Source organism: Microcaecilia unicolor, chromosome 7 (genome assembly GCF_901765095.1).
Source record: "Microcaecilia unicolor chromosome 7, aMicUni1.1, whole genome shotgun sequence".
Taxonomy (NCBI): domain Eukaryota; kingdom Metazoa; phylum Chordata; class Amphibia; order Gymnophiona; family Siphonopidae; genus Microcaecilia; species Microcaecilia unicolor.
The window spans coordinates 205,185,193-205,207,856 of record NC_044037.1 but is presented as its reverse complement, the minus strand read 5'-3'; the positions used below and the strand labels follow the sequence as shown (position 1 = coordinate 205,207,856).

Here is a 22,664-nt window from a genome sequence, read left to right as displayed (position 1 = left end):
AGGTACTGCCTCCAGAACTAGACATAACATTTTAAGGGAGGTCTCAGTCACTAGCAACTGGCCCAGTGGCTTTATCACGGCTTGTTTGTTGCTGGTTATATCTTTTCAAACGTGTGTTAACTCCCCTCTTACTTGGACCACCAACTTGTCACGCTATTTCAGTACATTAAGATAATCAGACACAATCATCTCAATATTTCTCTCTTTGTTGGTCATATTAATATTTCAGCCCCATCTCCCCTCCATTCTTAGGCCACTCCCATGGATGTTTCTGTGCCTTTCTGTGAATCTTTTTGGAGGGAAACTTAAATGAAAGATATTTTGTAAGAGAATGGCTTTATTTACTTTGGAAGGAATGATTGTGAGGCTGAAAGCTGGACAAACTATTACACGCAGTAGTAATTTCTGTGAGAGTTTGCACTTTGAAAGAAGGGTCAACAGATGTTCTGTGGAAGATTTCACTTCCTTTTTCAGCCAATTAATGATTTAATAAAACAGCCATTTTTTGATACGCATTTTGTAACAAGGGATTAAATAAGGTACCAAGTTATAATAGTTATTGTTTCAGCCTTCCTAAATTAATGAAGTTTAAATTAATCTAAAACAACAAAGTCAACTATCTTCAACAACTACTAGGAAATATATTTCAGACAGGGCTGAAACTGCTTTTAAATACTTTAAGGGGAAGATTAGAGAAGCTAGGTTGTGTGTTTGTATGGAGATAGGAAAGGGGGCTCAACTTGTGGAGCCTAATAAAATAAGACTCTGAAAGGATCAGTTCCTAAATGCTTTGTCCCCGGGGTTGTCTCACCATCTCAAAGCCTCTGCACTCTTGCAAGTCGTTCTCCACCAGAGGAATAGTTTGAGTGTTTAATATTTTGGGGAGTGGGGAGGAGGAGGAGGGAGAGGCAAGAGAGTAGCAAGGCAGATTGGTGGTAGAATTGGCTGCCAACATAATCCCACCCATTCCCACTGGCACCCATTTTCTTCCCTGCAACATCTCTCTCACTCTCTCATTCCTTCAAGCCCATACTGTGAAACTCTCGCTTTCACTTTTCCCCATCTCCCCCCCAACCCCCAGCTCCCACTGCTTGCTTTTAACCTTTCCCCCACTCCCACCACACACAACATCTCCTAGGATTCCCAACTGGCTCCAGAGTTTCAGGGCAGGTTGATCTGTTCCTAATCCCTCCCCCCCCCCCCCCCCACACACACTACCCGATATATGCCCTGCAACATCTCCCTCTCTCCTCTCCCCTTACCCCCATCCCTTGTTGTACAACCTGCAACATCTCCGACCCTTCTCTTCTTGCTCTCTGCCCTGTAACATCTAGTCCTCTCTCTGCAACCCCTACCAGAGTTACTAAGTTGCCCAGTTCCAGGAAGGAGATTTTGGGCTAGTCCTGAATTTCTTACAACCCCATTGTGGTGCATTATGGGATCTGCAGCATTGATTTCAGTGGATAGAATCAGGAACTACAACTACCAAAAGCTCTCTCCTGGAACTGGGTAACATGGCAACTTTGGCATCTTGTTACCTAGTGGCCTAGTGGTGGACTTTGGTCCTGGAGAACTGAGGAACTGAGTTTGATTCCCACTTCAGGCACAGGCAGCTCCTTGTGACTCTGGGCAAGTCACTTAACCCTCCATTGCCCCATGTAAGCCGCATTGAGCCTGCCATGAGTGGGAAAGCGCGGGGTACAAATGTAACAAAAAAAAAATATATATATATATATATATATGTATAGCAGCTCTGGCACCCTGCAACCTAGGAAACCCAAGCAAGTAGTGGTACCACAGTTGATCCTGTCAATTAGAGACCCCACGCAGCATTTCTTTGCTTTACTGTTTCATAATTAAGCTGTGGAATCTATTGCAAGAGGATGTGATCAAGGCAATCAACGTACTGATGTTTAAAGAGGGTTGGACAAGTTTCTGGAAGAAAAGTCCATATGAAATTATTAGCTAGGTAGACTTGAGAAAACCATTGCTTATCCCTGGAAATGAGAAACTGATCTGCTTTTTTGGATCTGCCAAGTACTCATAACCTGGACTGGTCATTGTTGGAGATAGGATTCTGATCTGACTCAGCATGATTTTTCTAATACATTCTCAAAGAATTAAGTGGTGAACTATAAATATGAAATGAAGTGAAATGTTATGTCACTGAGCCACCAAGTTATTCCTGCACAGCCTTGATTTTCCGTTTCTATACAAGTTTTCTGCTTTGCTACTCCATCATTATAGAAATATTCTAGGATTACTTCACAAATTGATACCCTGAACAACAGGGATCACTTAGTCTCCATAACACAGTAGTGGAAGGAGATTCTAGTGGATGCTTTATCTTATAATGACGTTAACCATGTGCACCCAATACAAATACTCCGCTCGATATTCAAAGTGATTTAAGTGGAAGGAGTGGCTCCGGCTTGCTTAACCCGATAATGCTGCTGAACATCGACTCTGATCAGCCATTAAAAAATGGGCATGTCAGGGGTGGTATAGGGGCAGTGTTGGGGAGGTGCTGGTAGTTATGCAGGTGCCGGCAGTATTCGGTGCTGGCACCTCCATAGCAAGTGGGTGAATTTAGGACAGCTGAAAAGCTAGAGGTCATGGTAGCCATTTACAGGCAGCCTCACCCACGCTGAACCACTAGGGATTGTGGTTAGGTCCAGAGGAGGCTTATCCTGCATGTTGGAGGGAGGGGTTTGTAATCTTGTGGTTAGAAGGAGGGGTGATCGGGGTCAGAAGGGAAGGGGATCAGGACCGGAAGGGGAGGGGAATCAGAGGACCTCTGCTCAATTGCTTTGGTTATGAGTGTCCTGGCTTATACTCACCATTGCCGGGCCCAGCTGAATATTGGCCAGCACCTGCATAAGCCCTGGAAATTCAATGCTGGTGCCTGCACATGGCCTGGCACTAAATATCAAGGGACTAATTTAGCCAGCCACGGTCAACGTTTAAAAAACTGCTGGCTGCCATTGGCTGAACATTGGCCCAACTGTATGCAGAACATTTATTTACAAATAATTGATAAACAGTTGCCTTTCAAAAGGAAATGTGAAGATGAGGGTGTGACTAGACCATTCAGTGATTCATACATTTACACTGATACCTTTGGTCTCTGACTGCGCATAATTCCTCCTGTATCCATAGCAAAGGTTGTGCAACTGGTGATTGGCAATGAAACCAATTACTCTGTGAATTATAGCCTATTTGTTGTGAAGTAACATTAGCTGACCTTCACCTGGAATGAATTCTGGGGCTCTTTTGTGCACCATGTCAAAACTATCTATGAGCCAGATTGTTTTGTTAATCAAGGTTCTATTTAACAAGCCTTGTCCAGGTACAAGTGCCCCCCCATGGAGAATTTGCCATGCATATGTGCTCTGAATTGGCAGACTGGATACTTGAATAGCATGCAAAGAATCTATTATGCACTGATATTTACTGGGTGTGTGTGTGTGTGTATATATATATATATATATATATGAGGGAGTCAAACAGGCTAAAAGCTCTGCAGGATAAAAAATGGTAAGGTGGAGTCTTTATGTACTAGGCCAAGGGAACCAGCCTTATGAGTGAACTCAATACCTAGAGCTGCTCCTGTTTCTTGGAAATTGGGAAGCTTGTCAGGACCTGATTTATCCATTTGTGGCAAGTTTGTAATTTATCCCCTCAGCTTGAAATGCTGACCAGACATTCACAGCTGTTTGGGGTAAACAAATTGTAATCTCTTAATATTTAAACATTGTGCAGGTGGTTCTTTTGGGGGAAAAGTATGTTTAATCCAAGCCCACCATTTGCTGTTCTCTTGATGCCCCCTTCCTGTAGCATTATCAAAATATCCCCCTGCTATCTGTGAATCAAAGCGATGGCAGACTGACATCATAAGAAAGTAAAATTATCCGAAACAGTTAGATTCAATTGCTGTTTTGGGTAAAGCTCTTACTATTGATTTTGGGTATCATTAAGACACATATGAAATAAACCAGGCTTGAGTTATGTGGGTGTGGTCTTGAAAATAGAGTAGAGAAGAGTAGAGAAGTTGTGTAATAAACCCCTTCCCGTGCACTCCGCTCCATGGATAAATCCTTCTTATCTGTTCCCTTCTCCGCTACTGCCAACTCCAGACTTCGCGCCTTCTGTCTCGCTGCACCCTACGCCTGGAATAAACTTCCTGAGCCCCTACGTCTTGCCCCATCCTTGGCCACTTTTAAATCTAGACTGAAAGCCCACCTCTTTAACATTGCTTTTGACTCGTAACCACTTGTAACCACTCGCCTCCACCTACCCTCCTCTCTTCCTTCCCGTTCACATTAATTGATTTGATTCTGTTCTGTCTTGCAGTAGCAATAAGATACAGTATATAAATTGACGTAAATAAATTTGCTTACTTTATTTTTTATTTTATTTTTTGGTCTATTAGATTGTAAGCTCTTTGAGCAGGGACTGTCTTTCTTCTATGTTTGTGCAGCGCTGCGTACGCCTTGTAGCGCTATAGAAATGCTAAATAGTAGTAGTAGTAGTAGTATCCTCAACTTTGGAATGTCCTCCCCCTCTTCTCTTTGTACTGAGAGTCGTCCTTGTGTAATTTTGAATCTGCACTCAAAACTTTGCTCTTCACTTGTGCATTTGGGGATTGGACGGAGTGCAGCTAGTTGGCTATGTAATTTGGACATGGTGCATGCTGACTTTATTCAACTCGTATTCTTCTACCCTTTGTTCTCTTCCCCCTTCTTTGTCCTATTGTGTTATCTGACGTTTCTGTCTCTTCCCCTGATTATATTTTTTGCGATAAACTGCTTTGCTGGTATTCACGAAGACGATATATCAAATTTAATAGACATAAACATATGTGTGTGGTCTGAAAATGCGCCCACCTTGAATAGAAGTATTGTAATAAGCCTGACTTGAAGTATATGGATGTGGTTTGAAAATGCACCCATCTTGATTAAAAGTTTTTTCTGCATTTGTGGGGTCTTTTAGTAAAGCTTAGCTTGAGTTATCTGCAGCAGGACCCATAGGAATAACATGGGCCCTGCTGCAGATAATTCGAGCTAAGCTTTAGTAAAAGACCCCCCTCAGTGTAAGGTTTTGATGGTCATTTTAAGATTGCATATTCACTTTCTGTGTTTCCCTCACACTTTGCTCACTACTCTTGTTAATATGTACATTATTTCATCTTTATCAGTAGGATGAGTGCATTTTGTATGGATGAGGGCTTTGCCTTGTTTTGGACCTATCATATGGAATTCTGTTCATGATATTTTGAGGGATACTCATGCTGTTTGTGACTTTCATTGCCTTCATAAGACTCACTTGTTTTAATTAGCATTTGCAAAGTGACAGCGTTAGAGATCTGGTTAAGTAATGCTCTTTGGCGGTGGCTGTTTTTTTTTTGGGGGGGGGGTGGGGGGGGGGGGGGTTGATGTTGTACCTAATGTATATATTGTGCTTGCTGGGTGTGTTTACTTAGCTTCTATATGTTTGTTTGTACCTCATCTAGAACAGTGGACCAGATCCAGTAAATGGCAATCAGAAATAGGTGCCGAATAAAAAAGGGTCTAGTTACTATTCTATAAAAGGAGTGCCAACTTTAGGTGCCAGGCTTACGCCTGCTAAGTTCTGGTGTAAATACTGGTGCCCAAGTTAGGCAAGCTGAGGCAGTATTCTATAACTAATGTGCACAACTTATAAGCCCCTGGAAATGCCCTCTTTTGAGTTATGCACTATTACAGTTAGACACCATGCTTTATAGAATAGTGCGCAGCCAGATGTGTGTACAAATTTTAATGGGGTGCCAATTAACAGTTGTTAGCACCCAATTATTGAGAGTTAAGAGCTTGCTAACCAATTAATTTGCATGAACATCTTGGCAGCATGCCCAGATTTGGGCACCATGTACTACTACTACTGCTAATCATTTCTATAGCGCTATTAGACATACACAGCACTGCACATATTATATACTTTCTCTATCCCCAGAGGGCTCACAATCTGAGTTTTTGTACCTGGGTCAATATAGGGTTAAGTGACTTGCCCAAGGTCACAAGGAGCTGCAGTGGGAATCAAACCCAGGTTGCCAGGCTCAAAGCCTGTTGCAGTAACCATTAGGCTACTCCTCCACTCCATGTATAAAATTCAGTGGAGTTTAATTTGCTGAGTAATAAGAATTGTAAATAAATTATAATAAGCTAGATTTGAGGTATATGGCAGAATGAAATGTGATTGTGCTGTAATGTGTTTGGGTGGAAACATTAAGCAGTTTTTTCTTGTCACTCTAACCTTCTGTGTTTCCTCTTCTAGGGTTGGTGTGGAAGTACTCATCAATGAATTGGAAATCCCAAAGGAAGAATACTCCTTTGGCAGATCAAAAATCTTCATCCGCAACCCAAGGACGGTATGTGAATAAACACTTCCTTTCTTATTTGTCCTGACAAAGCTGACTGTGCATAGGTGATGCTCGTTTGCTTAATGTTCTCATGGACTGCGGTTCACATTTAAACAAATGGATACTGTCACAGGGGCTTATTCACTGACTCATGTGACTCTGTACATTATTTACCACAGGCCTATTGTTATCAGTAGGCTGCATTTCCACAGGTTAGTGAAAAGGTTGTATACGCCAATTCTGCACTTTAGGTAGAGAAGGTGTAATGCCTGTCTTGCTTCTGTAGTACATTTACAGTTTCCAAGTATCATAAATATTATTTTAACCCCCACCCCCCTTCCAATGGGTCTGATATTCAGTGAGCCAGAGAGCAAAACCCTATCTGACTAACTTTATTCAGGTATTTTAACTTTAGCTGGATAACTTTAGGACAGCCTTCTACAGACCTGTGGGCCAATTTGTCTGACCAGTGCTGAAAATCAGTACAGAGCACTTAAGGTTTTATTGCATTACTAGAACACGCTTCAGCCTGGCCTTTTTTGATGCAGGTAAATTTGCCGCACACAACAAATTATTCACAGAAAACGTATCTGCTGGGGGGGAGGAGCTTCTTTAAATTTTATTTAAATTTAATTTTACTGCAGACTTTTATGTTATGTTCAAAGTGGATTCCAGAATCATCTGTAACCTTAATATAGTTTCATTCTAAAAATACATTAGCAATATCAAATTGACACAATAAATTAAAATGTGATAAAAATGTAACAATCACCAAATATTAAGACACAACTGAGTTCCTATAAGAAAACATCTTCTTAACACCTACAATCAGTTTGGAGCACCATTAAGGGTTCCTTTTACCAAATTGCAGTAAAATGTGGCCTCAGCACACCCTTACGCAGGTCTTACCTGTGCGCTGAGGCCATTTTAACCACAGTAGTAAAATGGCCAAAAATCCTATTTTCTGTTTCATTGGTCACTTCTTAATTTTCCATTTATTTTGTAGGCAGTAAGGGCTCACATAATTAACCCTGTGCTAATCAGTTAGCATGCGGTAGTATAGCTGCGCTGATTAGCACAAAAAAAAACGCCCACCCTCCACTCCCGACCTGCCCCCCCGCACTAAAAACTAAAGTTTATTTTTGAGGTCCCCTTTTACCAAGTTGTGGCAAAAGGAGGCCTGCGCTGGCGTTGGCGCATGATTTTGACGCTTGCCAAGGCCCCCTTTTACTGCAGCTGGTAAAAGGCAGGTCTTTTTTTCAGGAAATGGCCATGTAACAAGTGAAGCACTTGCTGCACGGCCATTTGGTGGGGGGGTGGGGGGGAGTACTTACCGCCACCCATTAAGGTGGCGCTAAGGGCTCCCGCACTAACCCAGTGGTAACCGGGCAGCGCATGGCACTGCCTGATTACCACCAGGTACACATCAGCTCTACAAAAATAAAAATATTTTTGTAGCACCGGATATGACGCGCGCTGGGGGTGGGAACTGCAGCCCAGCGTTACTTCCCGGTAAGCCCATGTTGTGTTTACTGCAGCTTTGCAAAAGGGGACCCTATGTTCCCCTTCACACACGCAGCTGGGCTCGATCAGGAAATTGCTTACTAAGAACTGGCCCTTGATAGGGTTCAAAAGAGGCTGTAAATGAACATGCCGGTATGAAGTAAAAACTTTTCAGCTCCTGACAGCACACATTACTGTGCATCTGCACCAAGATATTTCAACTTGATACTGTTTGGTTTGTCAGTATTAAACTACCACTCCGAATGGTTCCTCTGAAAATACTTACATGTTTATTAAGCAGAGAAAAACATTGTAGAATTTTTATGCAATTTCTGAGAGAGACCTACCTACAATCAGATTGTTTGCACCACAAATAGGATGAGTGATATTGTGCAACCAAAGGCTGACACTGCAGAAATCTAAAATACTCTAGAGACCTATAAAAGATTAAGGGGTTCATTTTATAACAGGGTGCCTGGGTTAATTAGGAGGAAGGCACCTCGTTTAGCCTATATATAGATACACAGGCACTGTTGTGTCTTCATAAAACACCAGTACAAATTTTGTAGAAATTACATCTAGATTGAAGGCACAGGCATTACACCTACTCATGAGCAGATGTAAATAAATGTGCATACAGTATGCAAGAGCATGTGTGTATTATAAAATATGTGCATAATTGTGATTCTGCCCAAACTGCCCTTGAGCACGCCTACAGGTATGCACTGGCTTATACTACACGCACTTTCAAGCATGACCTAATTTTATAAGAGCATTTTATGCATGAACTATACAATTATATGTTGTTTACCGTTTATTTAATCTGATATACTGTCTGTCTCTAGAAAACTCTAGGCAGTTTAACATGGGGATGGAGTCCTAGGTTACAAATGATAAAAACAGTAAAAAGTAAGAGAACATAAAAATCTCATATTACCCTAAGACAGTGTTTCCTAAGTCTGGTCCTGGAGTACCCCTTGCCAGTCAGGTTTTCAGGATATTCGCAGTGAATATGCATGAACTTGATTTGCATGTACTGCCTCCATTATATGTAATTCTCTTTCATGTATATTCATTGTGGATATCCTGAAAACCTGACTGACAAGGGGTACTCCAGGACCGGACTTGGGAAATACTGCCCTAAGACACATTACAGTCTATGGGGCAGTTGTATAAGTGGGTACTTCATTGTAGGTACCCTGATGCCACACAATGAGAGCCTATCTATAAAAGCATCTAGGTGCCCCTATTGGAGTGCCTTACATTTAGGTGCCCGCTTTTACAGTAGCCATAGACCTGGCATAACTGTGGGCACCTAAATGCAGCAAGGACACCTAACTTATAGTGTCCTGTAAGTCAGTGCTTCCCAGGTTTTTTTGTGCCTGTGACCCCATGACTATGGCCAAATAAAACCGTGTGACCCCACTGGAGGTACAGAATAATGATGCAACTATGGAGAGCCCAACTAGGTCATGACCTCAAATGTGGCTTTTCCGCCATGATTCTATAAAAGTCACCAAAAATTGTGTGTGCAAATTTAGGCGCGGCCCTGATTTGCGCGTGCATTTTAATAGAATATCCAATTAGTGTCAGCTTTTTAAACAAGCAATTATTGGCACTAATTAGATTTAATTGTGACTAATGCAAGTATATTTAGGCATTGTATCCATGCCTAAAATTTAAGCGTGGCCCAAAAATGGGGGTGGGAAAATGGGAGAGTCATAGACACTTCAGGGCGGATTGGGGGTGTGGTTTTGCATTACACGTGTCATTGTAGAATATGACTGCTCCACTCGTAAATGTAGGCACGGTCATTTGCACCACGTTTTTGTTGGTTCAAATGACGGCATCTAAACTTATGCACTACCTCTGAGCTTACGTGGTATTCTATAAACCACGCCAAACTTTAGGCATGGCTTATAGAATACCACTTAAGTGGGGTTTTTTGGAAGCCATTTATAGAATGTAGCCCTTTGTGACACCCTTTGGGGTCCTGACTCGCAGTTTGGGCAGCACTGCTATAAGTTATGCATGAAGCTGGGAGACTCGCCTATGCCCCTCCCATGTATCCCTTGCATTTACATGCTGCACCACTTATGTGTGTCCTTATAAAATAGCGGTTAGGGAGCTAACATGCGTAAGTGCTACTTTTTTGAGCATATACACAAGCAAAGGGCTCCTACTGATAGAATTTTCTTTATGTGTGGTGTTATATTTTTACAAGTAATGATAAATACCTGCATATCCATTAGAAAAGTGAGTGAAGAATTTGTATCCCAGCCTTTTCGGCTCCTAATCACCTAATATTTATTTTCAGCTGTTCAAATTAGAGGACCTTAGAAAGGCACGTCTAGAGGACTTGGCCACGCTTATTCAGAAGATTTACCGTGGATGGAAGTGTCGTACGCACTTCCTTTTGATGAAGAAGAGCCAGACTGTCATTGCTGCTTGGGTCAGAAGATACATAGTAAGTAACTAAGCCCAGCAAGGAGAGATTTTGTTAATTTGATAAAAGCAGTGGAAGAGACTGAGCTGGATGAGCAATGCATACAGAACAACTCAACATGTCAAATACCAGATAGACTTCAACCTTACAGACTACACAGTCAAAGGAGCCAGCATTTATCCTGAGTAGAAGGTTCAGGCCCAAGAAAAGGGTTTAGCAGGGCCAGAGCTGGGCACAAGCAATGCAGGCAACTGCCTAGGGTGCCAGATATTGAAGGCACAAAATACCTGGGCTAAATAGGAACCGAGTTCTACTTGCTTTGGGACTGTGTCTATGATCTCTGGGGCAGAAACCTCCCCTCCCCACCACTCTCAGATTCTGCCTCTTAGCGTCCACTTACATCCGGCCCTGTGGTTAAGCCTTGTGTCTGTGGGGTTTCTGGTCTCAGGCTCTGGGGACAGGGTTCAGCTTCATGTCATTAATCTCTGTAGCTCTTCTCGAGGATGAGATTCTGGCTGGGCAGGTGAGCAACAATCTTCCTCAGCTTTTTATAGGCTCTGTCCTCTGAGGGGCTTGGGTTCTTCCTTGAAGCTTACACTGTGGTTATGGTGGGAAAAGTGTTCTGCAGCTCTATAAGGATTTAAAGACAGTGCCATTTCCTCCCCCTTTACTTCCCCTCACCAACCTTTGTAGCTGGTCAGAGCCAATGTGTAGCGTTGCTACCTGGGTAAGTGTCAGTGAATTTCGGCAGTTGGGTGGCCCTGAGTGATTTAAGCAGGCAAGAGCCTCTCCTGCCTGCTTAAATCACTTTGAATATTGGTCCCCCTGAATATATATTTTACCAAAGCTAGCACTGTAATCTGTTTGGTTTTATACCTGGATGTGGCTGACGGCTTCCTTTTTAATAGGTAGCATTGTTCCCTTCCGTCTCATGACTGTTTAAATATGAAGTTTAGTTGAAAATATTTGGAAGTTATGTGGAACTACTGGTTGAAAGGGGGCCAAGTATGAAAGAGCTGTGTATGCAGCCTATGGTAGGACTATCCACTGAGGAATCGCTTTTGTATTCATACACAAAAGTGTCTAATCAGTGGTTCATAAACAAAGCAAAGCAAGAGTACCTCAAACTATTGATTTTCAGGCTTCTGAACATCGGTGGGCACACAGGAGTTTTCATGAAAATGGGCACCAGTTATTGAGTAAGGTGAGGGTCAATAACCTGGTGAAAACAGATTAAGAGGGTCCACATTAGACTAGATCCTAGCTTTGTCCAGTGATGTCAGCACCTGAAGGAATCATCCCATGTAAGTCCTATTACTGCTTTGTAACTGGAGTGATGGCCTTTATTTGAAGTTACTGAACTGAGCTAACACAAACTGTTGAAGGGCCTCTTGAAGAGTACCATGTTGCCTTTGACAGGATTTCCCCTGATAGGCTAGCACTACATTGTCTTCCAGTACAACAGGAAATAAATCTGTCTGTGTTATGTTAGTCTGCTTCTCTATGAACAGATTTCACAGAGGCTGCATAGCCTCTTGATTCTACCAACTGTGGTTTTGAAGGGCGTTCAGTTCTTTAAAATAGTTAACACTACGTTCTGCACCTTAATTTGATTCCTTATTGGAATTCTGTTCCCACTGTTATTAGAACAGTGTCCTTCTGTAAAATCATTAAAACTTTTTTTGTTTACTTAAACATACTTATTTTTATGGAAGATTTGTTCTTCATCTTTTATATTGTATTCTGACAAATGAGTTCATCGTAATTTTTATTGCATATTTCCATGTGATGTAATCTGCTCTGAACCCTTACAGGGGATTTTTGTGTTGTACAAGAATTATATTGATATTGATACTGTTTCTAGGAAATGATTTTCCCTTTAAAGCCCACTTGGCATTGAATTCACTTGTGCGTGCATTTTTTTCAGTACTTGCCACTGCTCAAACATTTTATGTCATCTAAATTCTCTGTTTTCTCCAATATAGCAACGAAAGAAATATCAACAAATAAAGAGTTCAGCCATTGTAGTGCAGTCGTATATAAGAGGGTGGAAGGTGAGTTTTGCTTATCAGTATTCTTTCTTACTCTTTACCTGCTTTAAAATGAGTCTGTTGTAGCAACATTTCTTCCAGAGATTGCATTCTTAATAAATCAGAATTGGTAGGGTTGGCCCAGTGGTTTAGGCGCAATTGCTATCATGCAGAAGGACCCTCAATTGGGCCCCTACTTCCCAGGTTTTCTGGAGCTGGAGATGTTGTGGAGTCTGCGTTCACAGTCCTTGGGGGTAGGAAATTAGTCATTGCTTAAGGCTGGCTGGTCTAGGACCCTGGAAGGAGCCTTCCACCCCATCCCACAACTGTTGCTGCAACATCCAGACTTGGGGATATAACACATGGTTGGGGGGGGGGGGGGGAGCCCTATGAGTGGAGAGGCTTACATCAGTGGATCCCAACCCTGGCTTTGATTGAGCTGGAAATGGCGGTAGGATGAAATGGTCAGGTCAAGTAAAAAAGAAGCAGTAAGCTGGTTTCTCTGTGGTCTTGGCAGGACCGTTCTCTAACAGATGAAGGAAGTCAACAGGTAAGGTAGTAGTAGAGGAGTAGCCTAATGGCTAGTGCAGCAGGCTGGGATACTGAAGAACTGGGTTCAATTCCCACTGCAGCTCCTTGTGAGTCAGGGCAAGTCACTGAACCCTCTGCTACTCAGGTACAAAAACTTAGATTGTGAGCCTGCTAGGGACAGAGAAAGTGCCTGGATATAATGTGTATAGCGCTGCTTACAGTAGCGCTATAAAATGATTAGTAGTAGTAGTAGCAGTTATTTGCTGAAAGAATCTTTAATGCTGATTTATGATACTAATTAAGAGGGCAGTTCTATAAAGAGATGCCTAAATATAGGTGCAATAAAAAAGCGCGCTTCGTGCCAGTTCCATAACAGTGTTAAGGCGCGTCTAACCTGTTGTGGAATAATAGCGCAAAGCTGCTTTGCTACACCAAAACTTAGGCGTGACAGCTTGCACCAGGTCAGTGGCAGGCATAAACTAATGCACTTTGCAACGCGTGCGTCTGATACTATTCTCTAAATTATGCGCATTGCTAGGTTAAATGCCCCGGACACACCCTTGCTCCACCCACTGGTACTGCCCATTTGCTGTTACACACCATACAACTAGTGCACCAGTGTTATAGGATAGTGCCTAGCAGATATGCGCATAAGTGCCAATTTGTTATATATGTGTGCCTATTCTATAAATTAGTTTGTGCGATTGGTACTACAGAATGACATGGGGACGGGGACCCGTAGTAACTGCGGAGATGGGGATGGGGACAGAGCTTGCGGGGATGGGGCGGGGACACATCCCATGGGGACGGGGCAGGAATGGGGACAGAACCCACAGGGATGGGGACAAACTTTGTACCCGTGTCATTTCCTACTTTGAAGCCTGTTAATGAACTGGACTGTTATTTATGTTTGAGTGATGCAGACAATGATATTTTGATTTTTTTGGAAAAACAAGCAAATATGCTGGTCATAACTAGCAAAATTTGCATGGGGGATCCTGTACATCCTGCTACCAGCACATCTTCTAAGAAGACATCTTCTATTGCAGGAAGGACTGTGAAAGACAGGAGCTAAACTGAATCCTGAGATTGTTGAGGACTTCTTATTCATCCACAGATTTAAAAAAGCACAACATAGGGCATATTTCTCCCCTCTAGGGCATAGAGAACGGGTTGTATTTTGTACCCCTGGACATTTTAATAGGGTGGATTAAGATTCCTTGGGGTATTAGATTTTCTGATTGTTTACTGTACTTTGTTTAATGTAGACCCCTGACGCAGGTGTGGCAGCACCGAAACACGGCCCGTGTCGGGTCTTTCTTCAATCAAAGTTCATTATTAAAGTTATTTTTTCAATGAAAGAATTTTGTTCCCTTCGTTTTTAAAGGCCCTTTGTGCTGTTTTTTCTGTTTTGACCTTTTTTGTACTTTGTTCCCTCTCTTTGTTACACATTAAATATAAAATCATAATTGTTCAAGGCTTCTGCTGATGAGGACAGAGCCCATGAGGACAGGACGGGGACAAAACCTGCAGGGACAGAGACAGGGCTTGCGGGGACAGGGCGGGGACAGAGACAGGGCCTGTGGGGATGGAGTTGGGATGGAGACAGACTGCATGGGGACAGGGCGGGGACAGGGACAGACTTTATCCCTGTGTCATTCTCTAATTGGTACCTAAATTTAGGTAAACTTTATAGAATTGCAGTTCATGTAGTACCACCAGATGTGCTTAACACTGTGTGAAGGTGATAAATATTCAGGTACCAAAAATCCCTGCCCCAAAGAGCTTATAAGTAGAGCTGTACCAAAAAGCATATTTTACTCTAAGGTAGAATATGAATAATGAAAAATATTATCCGGCCAAATACGAATAACGGTCATTGAGCTTTAACATAACAAATAATAAAAGAAGCAATGTGAAATAAGAGATCAATGGACTCATTTTATAAATGATTTAGAGATGGGAGTAACTAGCAAGGTAATTAAATTTGCTGATGACACAAAGTTATTCAAAGTCGTTAACTCGTGACAGGATTGTGAAAAATTACAGAAGGACCTTATGAGACTGGGTGGCTAAATGGCAGATGACGTTTAATGTGAGCAAGTGCAAGGTGATGCATGTGGGAAAAAAGAACCCGAATTATAGCTACGTCATGCAAGGTTCCACGTTAGGAGTTACGGACCACGAAAGGGATCTGGGTGTCACCGTCAATAATACACTGAAACCTTCTGCTCAATGTGCTGCTGCGGCTAGGAAAGCGAATAGAATGTTGGGTATTATTAGGAAAGGTATGGAAAACAGGTGTGAGGATGTTATAATGCCGTTGTATCGCTCCATGGTGCGACCGCACCTTGAGTATTCTGTTCAATTCTGGTCGCCGCATCTCAAGCAAGATATAGTAGAATTGGAAAAGGTGCAGCGAAGGGCGACTAAAATGGTAGCGGGGATGGGACGACTTCCCTATGAAGAAAGACTAAGGATGCTAGGGCTTTTCAGCTTGGAGAAGAGATGGCTGAGGTGAGACATTATAGAGGTATATAAAATAATGAGTAGAGTGGAACAGGTGGATGTGAAGCGTTTGTTCACGCTTTCCAAAAATACTAGGACTAGGGGGCATGTGATGAAACTACAGTGTAGTAAATTTAAAACAAATCGGAGAAAATGTTTCTTCACCCAACGCATAATTAAACTCTGGAATTCATTGCCGGAGAACGTGGTGAAGGCGGTTAGCTTAGCAGAGTTTAAAAAGGGGTTAGACAGTTTCCTAAAGAACAAGTCCATAAACCACTACTAAATGGACTTGGGAAAAATCCACAATTCCAGGAATAACATGTATAGAATGTTTGTACGTTTGGGAAGCTTGCCAGGTGCCCTTGACCTGGATTGGCCACTGTCGGGGACAGGATGCTGATCTCGATGGACCCTTAGTCTTTTCCTAGTGTGGCATTACTTATGTACTTATATTTTCAAAAGAGAAAAGCATCAAAAAGTAACATAAATCTGCGTTTGGATGTCCAATTTGGTATTTTCAAAACCAATTCTTAGACATTTTACTATGAAGTCTGTCAGACATGTGTTCAAATCACAAGGGGGCGTGTCAAGGGTGGGATTTGGGCGTTCCTAACACTTAGATGGTTTTCAGCCATAATGGAACAGAACAAAACCATCTTAAGACTAACAATAAGACGTTTTGAGCTAGACCTGTTTTTATAACGAATAAGGCACAAAAAGGTGCCCTAAATGACCGCTGGAGGGAATCAAGGGTGACTTCCCCTTACTCCCCCAGTGGGCACTAACTCCCTCCCACCCCCCAAAAAATGTGATTAAAAGCATTACTTGCCAGCCTCTATGCCAACCTCAGATGTTATACTCAGGTCCATTAGAGCAGCGTGCAAGTCCCTGGAATAGTCTAGTGGTGGGTGCAGTGCACTGGAGACAGGTGGACCCAGGCCTATACCTCTCCCTACCTGTTACACTTGTGGAGGAAACTGAGCCCTCCAAAATTCACCAAAAACCCACTGTACCCACATATAGGTGCCCTCTTCACCCGTAAGGGCTATGGTAGTGGTGTACAGTTGGGGGTGGTGGGTTTTAGGGGCTCAGCAGACAAGATAAGAGAGCAATGGTGAGATGTGTACCTGGGTGCATTTTATGAAGTCCACTGCAGTGCAACACTAGGGTGCCAAATTGCTTTTCTGGGATGTCAGTGGGATCAGCCTACTAAAAATGCTGGCTCATACTACATCCCAATGGCTTGATTTTGTGCGTTTTGCACTTAGACGTTTTTTGTTTGAAAATGGAGCAAAAAAAACAAAACGTCCAAATCACAAAACCTTGTATTTTCGAAAACAAAAGATAGACATTTTTTCTTTTTTGAAAATGATCTTCTTTCCTATTCAGATTTTGGACATTTTTTTTTTTTGCAAAACGTCCAAAGTCGGACTTAGACGTCATATCAAAAATGCCCCTCCAAGTGTTTATTCCAGTAGGATTTAGCACAGTAGAGCCCCAGGTTATTCATATTCGAATTTAAATCACTATTCGGCCAAATATGAGTAATGTATTCGTGGTACTATTTGGGCGAAATCGAATACAAATATTCAGTACAGCTCTACTTATTAGCCTACCTGAGGCAGTGGATAATGTGATGTGAGTAAGGTCAAAGGATCATGAATGAGAGATGTGCAATTTGGATCCGTGGCTTCTGGGCAACTGCCTTAACCCTTGGCCACTTTCTCCAACATGAGCCCTGATTTCAGTTCCGCAGGCTGTTTTATTTGCACACCTTTTCTTCAAGATAACTTTATTTAGCACTTTTGCCTAGTAGTTAGGGTGGTGGACTTTGGTCCTGGGGAACTGAGGAACTGAGTTCAATTCCCGGCACAGGCAGCTCCTTGTGACGCTGGGCAAGTCAGTTAACCCTCCATTGCCTGCCGCATTGAGCCTGCCATGAGTGGGAAAGTGCGGGGTACAAATGTAACAAAAATAAAAATAAAATAATAGCTGGAAAGAGATATATAAAGTTCTCTGCAGTAACTTGTCTCTTTTTTTTATATATTTGTTAAACATACCATAGGCACGAAAACTTCTTCAAGAGCTGAAGCACCAGAAACGTCGCAAGGAGGCCGCCACCACCATTGCAGCTTATTGGCATGGCACGCAGGTAAAGGCCTTTGAACAAGCTTTGAGCTATTCAGAGGGGATTGTACAAGTGAGGCCATCTTCAATATAACAAACAGGGGGAAAAATCCAGTTTCAATGACTTTTAACTGCTTCACTCGCATTTCTCTCCACTGCTTCACAGTCATTGACTGGAATACCTTGCCAATGGTTCACGTTTACTTTTGATGGAGACCAGTTTTTCTTTAGCACTCTCTTTCTGCATTGGGAACCTGAAGTAACCTTTTCTGCTTTAAACTTTTCTCTAACCTCGTTTTCGAATGCACCACAGGCGCGCAAGGAATTGAGACGGCTGAAGGAGGAGGCTAGGAATAAACAGGCTATTGCTGTTGTTTGGGCTTACTGGCTTGGATTGAAGGTATTTCACGGTCACGTTTCATGTACTCTCCATTACCCATTGATCCCTTCCCCTGAGGAGTAGTCAATAGAGGATTAACCACTAACACCAATAACATTTTTAGCTGTTCGATGCATGACATTGCCTGCTTCCATTTGCAAGTGTCTGAAGACTTCCTAAAAGGACAGTCTTACATCCCAGCAAATGCATGCATGCCAAATTGAGTGGAACTAACATCACTAATTTTGTTCATTAAAATCCTGTTAGAGAATGAGTAGTAGCTGGACCTATATGCAGTCTGCACGCAACGACATAACCGATAGCATGCTGTGGTAGTAGTGTTATTAGAGATCCAAACTCATGGTCCATGTAATACAGGTAAAGTATAGCAGCTCTTTTTTCAACAGGTACAACAGTGCTGACAATTTATTCCATAGCTGTGTGCAAAGCAACAACAGTAAAAGTGATTGTGATTTTGTTTTTCTGTTTTGTGTTCCATTACGTGGCACATTAGGTATTTCATGACTCAGCATAATTATAGAACAACCTGTTTTTTGTGTGTATGGAAACCTTTGCAGCCTTTCAGATTCTGTAAGCAGCTGAGGGGTTGTTTCCACCCACTCCTTAGTTCCAGAAGCATTTTTATGCTAAACTCTGTGCTCCAGTGTTGGGTTACAAAGATATTTAAAGCACCCAAGTGAGAGCTTTCAATTTATCTTTTGTCTGGGCATCCACCCAGTCAGAGTCTACTCCCAGTCTGCAACAGGCACCTGGGTCTTTCTTTGGTGGCAGCCTGGGTTCTGTTCTTTGACTTTCTTCCTCTCAATGTCCTCTTTACTAGCCTGACATTGCATCAATGAGAAACAGTGACTAAACCGCCTGTACAAAGGTGCACATACAATTTAGAGAATTATGTCAGTTTTGCGCTTAACTTAAAATAATAATGAGTTGATGACTGATGTTAACCAGCAATCATTGGCACTAAGTTGTGTTAATTAGCCCAATTTACAGTATTCTATAAAATGCACACAGAAAATCCATAGCGCACAACTGCAAGGGGGGCGTGGACCCGCAAGGGACGTGGGTGGTTCATGGGCATATGCAGGACTTGTGCACACACATTAAAGAATACATGCAGTTACACACCTATCTACAGTTAGGTGCTCTAGCATAATTTGGTGGGGCGTTCCACCCCGGGTACTGGCAGCAAGGGAGAGCACTGAGCAGGCGCATGGCTGTCAGCTTGTCCCAGAACAGGAAGTTGATGTCAGAGAGGGCAGGGGACTGGCAGAGCCGAGAGCTTTCTTTGAGGGGGGGAGTTCTCCAACCCAGGTGGCAACTAAGGTAGGTATTCCACTGGTTAGGGGCAAGCACTTACACCAGCCTTTGTTAGGCGTGCAAGTGTGGACTTATGCTAGTATTCTATAGTGGCAGTTCTGTGCGGAACTGCTGTTATAGAATTGACACTTAGCGCCCAAATTTTGGAGACTTTGTTTTAGAATTAAGGTGACCATTTTAGTGACAAAATATTGTTGGTCTCCAAATCTCTCTACTTCTTCCCCAATAGGTCATTTTTTTTCTTCTTCTTTTTTTTCTCTCCTCAGTCTGTTGCTTTTCCTAAGCTAGGCTGGTAGAGAAAGTCACTACCCTATTACTTCTCTCCTCAAATAATCTCTCAGTTCTTCCTTTTCCCTTTCTCTTTTGCCCAGATCTGTATTTTCTTTTTCTCAGTCCTAGCTTGTCTCTATCCACGATCTCTCAGTCTTTGGTCTGGACCTCAGTTTCTGTTCCTTGTCAGGGCCTATTGATTCACTTTAACTGCAACTGTTTCTCCCCTGTCTCCCCAGAAGCTGCTACTCTAGGTCATTGCTTCCCAAGTTGGTCCCTTGCCAGTCAGGTTTTCGGGATATCCACAATGAATATGCATGAAACAGATTTGCCTTCAATAGAGGCAGTGTATGCAAATCAATCTCATGCATATTCATTGTGGATATCCTGAAAACCTGACTGGCTAGGGGGTACTCCAGGACTGACTTGGGAATCATTGCCCTTGGTGACGGCCTGATTTTTAGACTGGCTCAGCCCCCAGGATATGTGCAGTAAATACACATGAAATAACTCTGCATGCAATGGAGACAATGCATAGAAATCTATATCGTGTTTCTCAAGTACTGATATTCTGAAAACCTGACTGTCTGGAAGTCTTCTGGGCAGTGGTGTGCTGGAGCCAGCTTGCGAGATCATTTCTTAGTGTTTTAAGAATTTTAGGAGCCAGTTGTTAAAGTAGCTACTTTAACAACTGGCTCCCAAAATTTGGGATTGGGGTCTTTCCTGGTATCCTCCTCCCCTGTGGCTTAGCAACTTCTCTTCCCACCACCGCCCCCCCCCCCCAGCACCTCTCTGCTCTCTCCCTCTTTGTCCTCCCCCTGCAATCGCTTTCTCTTCTGCCGCAATTATTATTTTTTAAGCAGTGCCGGCACCGTCAGCAAGAGCAGGCTGCTTCAGCCAATCAGGGGGCCTGTCTTCAGTCTGTCCCGCCTCCGCTGGGACTTCTTCCGAATGCATGCACGAGAAATCATAGCATGCTGCTTAGACCCAGAAACAAGCAGTGGGGAGCGGCGGCAGTCCATTTATTTGCCTAGCATGCCCGCATGGGTGGAGGAGGGGAGAGAGGAATGCGTTTCCCCCCAGTCCACCCCTGCCCTCCCAGCTCATTGTTAAAAATTTCCCAGCACAGCACTGCCTCCAGGAAACTTTTGGAAACCACTTACTGACATGTCTAAGAGTGCACTTGTAGCATGTTCTGAAGGAGCTGGTTGGCCATCTGGTTACGGGCAAATGTTTAGTGGGATTGTGTGTTATAAAATTGTGTGTAGATGGCAGAGAATGAGCTCTTATTTTGAGGCTAAGTTTTATAAAACATTTTCCTGGTGGAAACTTCCCAAACTCTTGTTAGCTTCTAGTCCTGTGTTTGTATATTTAACCTAAGAGTATAAGACATGTTCGCAGAGTTAAACTAAAGATCCATTCCTTTTTGCTCTCCCTTAGGGATATGCGGTGACTTTCCCCAGCTCTATCTGGCTAATAATTTTTTATGAACTTTCCATCCAGGAACTTGTCCAAACCACTGTGCTAGATGTCTAAAACAGCTATGTCATATGCCTTGAGCATACCCTCTGGAAACAAATTCCACAGCTTGACTGTACATTGAGTGAAAAGTACTTTTTTCAATTTGCTTTAAATTTGCTACTTGTTAGTTTCATGCTAGTAATATTTGATAGGATAGATAACTGTTTGCTATTTACCTCTTCTACCCTACCCCTGATTTTGTAAACTTCTATCGTATCCCTTCTCGGTCATCTTTTCTCCTGCTTAATCTTTCTTCCTGTGGGAGCAGTTCAATCTTTTTTTTAAATCATTTTTGTTGCTCTTTGTATCTTTTTAAAGCTCTTCTGTATCTTTTTTGGGGTGAGGCAATCAGAACTGCCATTAGTACTCAAGGTGTGGTCGCATTATAGACCTATGTGGAAGAGTTATGATACCTTGTTTTATCATCCACTCCTTTCCAAATAATTGTGAATATTCTCTTTGTTGGCTTTTTATTTTTATTTCTTTGTTTATTTAACTGCAGCCACACATTGAGTTGTGGATTGTCCACAATAACTCCAACATCCTTTTCCTGGGTGGCAATTCCTATGCAACCCAGCATCATATACTTACATAAGCACATAAGTATTGCCATACTGGGACAGACCAAAGGCCCATCAAGCCCAGCGTCCTGTTTCCAACAGTGGCCAATTCAGGTCACAAGTACCTGGCAAGATCCCCAAAAAAGTACAAAACATTTTATGCTGCTCATCCCAGAAATAGTGGATTTTCCCCAAGTCCAATTTAATAATGGTGTATGGACTTTTCCTTTAGGAAGTCGTCCAAACCTTTTTAAAACTCTGCTAAGCTTACCGCCTTTACCACATTTTCTGGCAACGAATTCCAGATTTGAATTACACATTGAGTGAAGAAATATTTTCTCTGATTTGTTTTAAATTTACTACTTTGTAGCTTCATCACATGCCCCCTAGTCCTAGTATTTTTGGAAAGAGTAAACAAACGATTCACGTCTACCCGTTTCACTCCACTCATTATTTTACAGACCTCTAACATATCTCCCCTCAGCTGCCTTTTCTGTAAGCTGAAGAGCACTAGCTGCTTTAGCCTTTCCTCATAGGGAAGTCGTCCCATCCGCTGTATCATTTTCGTCGCCCTTCTCTGCACCTTTTCTAATTCCACTATATCTTTTTGAGATGCGGCGACCAGAATTGAACACAATATTCGAGGTGTGGTTGCACCATGGAACGATACAAAGGCATTATAACGTCCTCATTCATAAATATGCTATAAAGCATCCTTCCCAGTAGAGATCCCTGAGGCAGCCCACTATTTACCTTTCTCCATGAGGGAAACCAACCAACTAGTTCCCTCTTTGTTTCATATCATTTAACCACATATCAGTCCACAGTAGCTCATCACCTCCTAATCCATGACTTTCTAATTTCCTTTCCTAAATAATCTGTCCTGGGGGACTTTATGAAATGCCTTCTGAAAATCTAAATACAGTTTATATTGACAGGTTCCTTTGTCAAAAACGTATTTGCTCCCCTTCCCCATCAAGATTATCATATTCACTCTTCAGACATTGTCACATCATGTCTTCAATTTTCAGCCTTACATGGGCAGCAACTT

General features: G+C 42.4%; 1 protein-coding gene across 11 annotated transcripts in view; it reads left to right on the top strand.

Moving 5' to 3' along the window:
* Positions 1-22,664, top strand: part of MYO1B (myosin IB) — a 429,756-nt gene that overhangs the window by 340,899 nt on the left and 66,193 nt on the right. For 7 of the 11 annotated variants that reach the window (XM_030208964.1, XM_030208965.1, XM_030208967.1 and 4 more), the window contains 5 exons: positions 6,313-6,406; positions 10,218-10,367; positions 12,332-12,400; positions 17,484-17,570; positions 17,859-17,945. In XM_030208964.1, coding sequence (XP_030064824.1) covers positions 6,313-6,406; positions 10,218-10,367; positions 12,332-12,400; positions 17,484-17,570; positions 17,859-17,945 — 487 coding nt within the window. The remainder of the gene's footprint in view (positions 1-6,312; positions 6,407-10,217; positions 10,368-12,331; positions 12,401-17,483; positions 17,571-17,858; positions 17,946-22,664) is intronic. The other 4 variants (XM_030208970.1, XM_030208968.1, XM_030208969.1 and 1 more) reach the window with 1 other exon arrangement.